Source organism: Cyprinodon variegatus, unplaced genomic scaffold, assembly GCF_000732505.1.
Source record: "Cyprinodon variegatus isolate N-32 unplaced genomic scaffold, C_variegatus-1.0 Scaffold1320, whole genome shotgun sequence".
Classification (NCBI taxonomy): domain Eukaryota; kingdom Metazoa; phylum Chordata; class Actinopteri; order Cyprinodontiformes; family Cyprinodontidae; genus Cyprinodon; species Cyprinodon variegatus.
The window spans coordinates 23,389-26,935 of NW_015151773.1; the positions used below are offsets into that span (position 1 = coordinate 23,389).

At 44.6% G+C, this 3,547-nt stretch overlaps 1 protein-coding gene across 1 annotated transcript in view; it reads left to right on the forward strand.

The window, feature by feature from the left end:
- abhd18 (abhydrolase domain containing 18) overlaps positions 1–2,583 on the forward strand; it is an 18,393-nt gene extending 15,810 nt beyond the window's left edge. Inside the window, exons 6-9 of the mRNA XM_015402209.1 lie at positions 772–947; positions 1,242–1,378; positions 1,974–2,136; positions 2,458–2,583. Coding sequence (XP_015257695.1) covers positions 772–947; positions 1,242–1,378; positions 1,974–2,136; positions 2,458–2,515 — 534 coding nt within the window. The 3' untranslated portion in view covers positions 2,516–2,583. The remainder of the gene's footprint in view (positions 1–771; positions 948–1,241; positions 1,379–1,973; positions 2,137–2,457) is intronic.
- The last annotated feature ends 964 nt before the right edge of the window (positions 2,584–3,547 follow it).

Genomic DNA, 3,547 nt, shown 5'->3' on the forward strand with positions numbered 1-3,547 from the left:
AAGAAAACAGACTTACCAAACACCAGATGAGATCTGTAGGCACAACAATCGTCACTTGCACAGCCCCTGGAGGGCGAGCACGCCCGCAGCCCCGAACACAAATGATCATGGGGCTACTAGCAGCAGGCTGACGGAGGAAGCGGTAATACAGCAAAACTCTCATGTCTGTGGAAAAAAAACGCTCACAACAAACCTGCGTGCCAGAAGATGAGAAGGACTGAAATAACCGGGGCAACGTCCCAAAAAAGCCAACCCCGAATGGGAAGGCAAAAGGGAACGGTAAAAACAAATCCCCAACCGCAAAAAAACGAACAATGAAGGCCTGAAGGAAGAAAAAAAAACGGTGGCCCCCTTAAACAACCGCCCCAAACCCCTAACCTTTTTTTTTATATTTTAGAAATATTGTGGTTTACCATCAAACATCTGTACTTGCTGGCTGATTATCTTTTTTTTTTTTTGTTTTTTGTCTTTATTCCGATAAATATTTGGTGGTGCAGAAATATGTAATAATTCTATCTGATAAAACAATGTTTGTTCTGCAGGTTGATTAAAAAAACAAATCAAACTTTTCCTGTTTATGGATTCATGCAAACTAAAAAGCTGCTCATGGTCTGTATGTTATTGGTCAGTTGTGACAAAAGAAAATGTTGTTTGTTAAAGGTGGTGGATGATTAGCCCCACCTTGTGGACTGAAGGTGCATTGCAGTTTTTATCAGAGCCATGGGAACAGATAAGTTCATGCGGACTCCTCTTTGTGTTCCAAACAATCAGGTGGATTCATATAAAATGGGAACAGAAGTGCAGAGGAGGTTGGACTCGTTAGGGGATCTGCTTGACCTTCCTGGAGGTCTCCAGGTATCAGCGGGTCGGCGCTTTAACGTGGACATGCAGTGCGCTACAAGTGGCACCACCGAGAAGCAAGGCAGTGGAACAAACACTCCACCAAGGTAATCAGTCTTTGAAACCTTTATTTGGTTGGTTCCTCTAAGCTGCTGAGAAAGGTATATTCAAAAGCAGCATTTTATTTTTTTTCTCTGACTTCTAGGATTTAGTTATCTATATAAAGGAGACCAAACCCCCATAAATCTTTATGAAATTTAAAATCCAACATGCGGACTGCCCACTGCCCAGTAACTGCTTCTCAGTAAACTGATCTCTGGTGTTTGATTTCAACTGTTTTCTTCCCCTCCAAAGCTTTAGCACCTGGCCTGTAAAGCAAATCTGTCTTTGTTACCCGTTAGACCCCCGAGTGCTCCCAGCGTGGGCCGTGGGAGGAACATGAACTCTGCCAACTGCTGTCGACCATCACTGCAGACCGAGTCCATCAGCTTCATGAAGGGAGTGATGGATGAGTGCACGCACATGGCCAACTTCTCTGGTAGGTTTTTCTCCAGAGGACGAACCTCTTCCCTGCCATGTGTCTGGAATGTGATGTTAAGCTTGAAAAGCTCCAGGAGTCGAGCAGTTTGACGGTTTCTCCTTCTGTCAACTCTTAGATACAGGTTGATTATGAGATACACAAAGTTCAGCCTTAACTGGTGGATCTGCTTCTGAGTCGCCTCTAATTATAATTATCTTATAATTATTAGCCCAGAATGTTCAGCAATGTTCAGCACATCCTTCACTCCCAGAGAAAACAAGCAAGAGCTTCCACCGCTGGTTAACATTTACTCTGACCTGAAGTAAAGATTTATTTATAGAGAAGCTTTCAAAGAAAACAGAGGCTCACAAACGGTGTCAGAAAGAACCCATTCACCATCCCAGTGGAAAAACTGATCAATCACTTAGTTTCCAGTTTATGGTCTAAACTTTCTGCCATAGAATCGATGCTGAAGATCAGACCACAGGTTTTCATCCAGACATTTCAGAAATAGAGCTGCAAACATTTCCCAGTTGGAGGTTGCGGTGCCGTTCCGAGCCGCCGGCTCCTCCCACTGGGTCCCAGTTAAGAGTTGTCCTCTGATCTCTTCCAGTCCCAGTAGACACCAGTCTGATCATCGTGATCCAGGCCAGAGAGGACGCCTACATCCCTCGGACAGGAGTCCTCAGTCTGCAGGAGATCTGGCCCGGATGTGAAGTCCGTTACCTGAATGGAGGACACATCAGTGCCTACCTGTTCAAACAGAACTTCTTCAGGTAAAACTTGCCTCCATGTTTCCTTCTAGAGGCCAAAGCCTTCGCCTCCTCGTTCAATTTGGGTTTGAGAAGTTCCCCAACGGGAAACACGGATTAGTGCCGCTGCTCATAAAGCACACATGGAGGGAGCGACGTCCCCTCACGTCTGACGTGGAGGGAGCGACGTCCCCTCACGTCTGACGTGGAGGGACTGACGTCCCCTCATGTCTGACGTGGAGGGAGCGACGTCCCCTCACGGCTAACTCTTAGTGCCTCTTTCATATTTTCATTGATGATGGAGTTTTTGTTGAAACCTTTGTTGATGTCTGGTTGTTCCAACAGGAAGTCCATCTATGATGCATTCGACCGGTTTTGCCTGAAGTATCCAAGCTCTCCTTAGCCTCAGGAGGCCGAGGCCAGCGGACCTGAACCATGGCGGGAAATGATGATCCTACCTGTTTCCTCCTGCTGATGTGTTCTGGTTCTGGAGGATCAGGCTCCTGTAGGAACATCTGTTTTTCTGGGTGGTGTTTGGATCCTAACCTTCCCTCCTAACAGAAACATCTGGATCCACCAATGAAATCATGAATGTGGAGTAAATTCCCGAAGGTTTTATTGACGCAGCGTTTCCTGCGCAGCTCGCTGTGAGAACGTCCATCAGAGTGGAATATTTTACATTTCATCACCTTTTGTATCTGATTTTTCTGAAATATATTAAGGCTGAATAATATAACCAATCTGAGTGCCACTGCCTCGTCTATTTCTTCTGCCTGAAGGATCAAACCTTCAGAGCAGGTTTGGTCTCACGCCCCATGATTATTTGAAAACTGTTTCTAGGTGGAAATGAAGCAAACCTCCATGCTGGAGGACATTTCACAGAAAGAACAACACCAAGATTTTTTACTTTATTATCTGAAATCAGTTTAATCTCATCCAAATGAAGTGACTGACTAATCAGCTTATTTTTCAAAGACTCGAGTCCAAAGAATATAACTTCTGTTTTGTCTGTGTGGAGTAAAAAATTAATGAGCACTGAGAGGTAATATCCAAGGAAGAAAAGGTTTTATTTTACTCTGCAGAGGAGAACAAAATGACCAGCTGAATGCAGCTCTCAGTGTAGATCTGAGGCTGCAGCATCCCAACCCCTGCATAAAAAAGGGGACTCCCCACACATTAACATTTCCCAAGAGAAACACTTTAGTTCATCAAAGGACAGAGATGACAATTGTTTTCTATTCACACTAGGACGTGAGAATCTTGACATGTTTCCCCCTTATCTAACCTAGGGGGAAACTTCCTTTCAAACCTCCTTCCTTTCCTTTCATCGCAACAAGGCTCCTAAGTAATCACTCCTATTCAAGAAAATGAAAAGACAGACTTTAGCATCACTCGCAAACAGGCCAAGGAAAAATACCATTTCACATCTGCATTC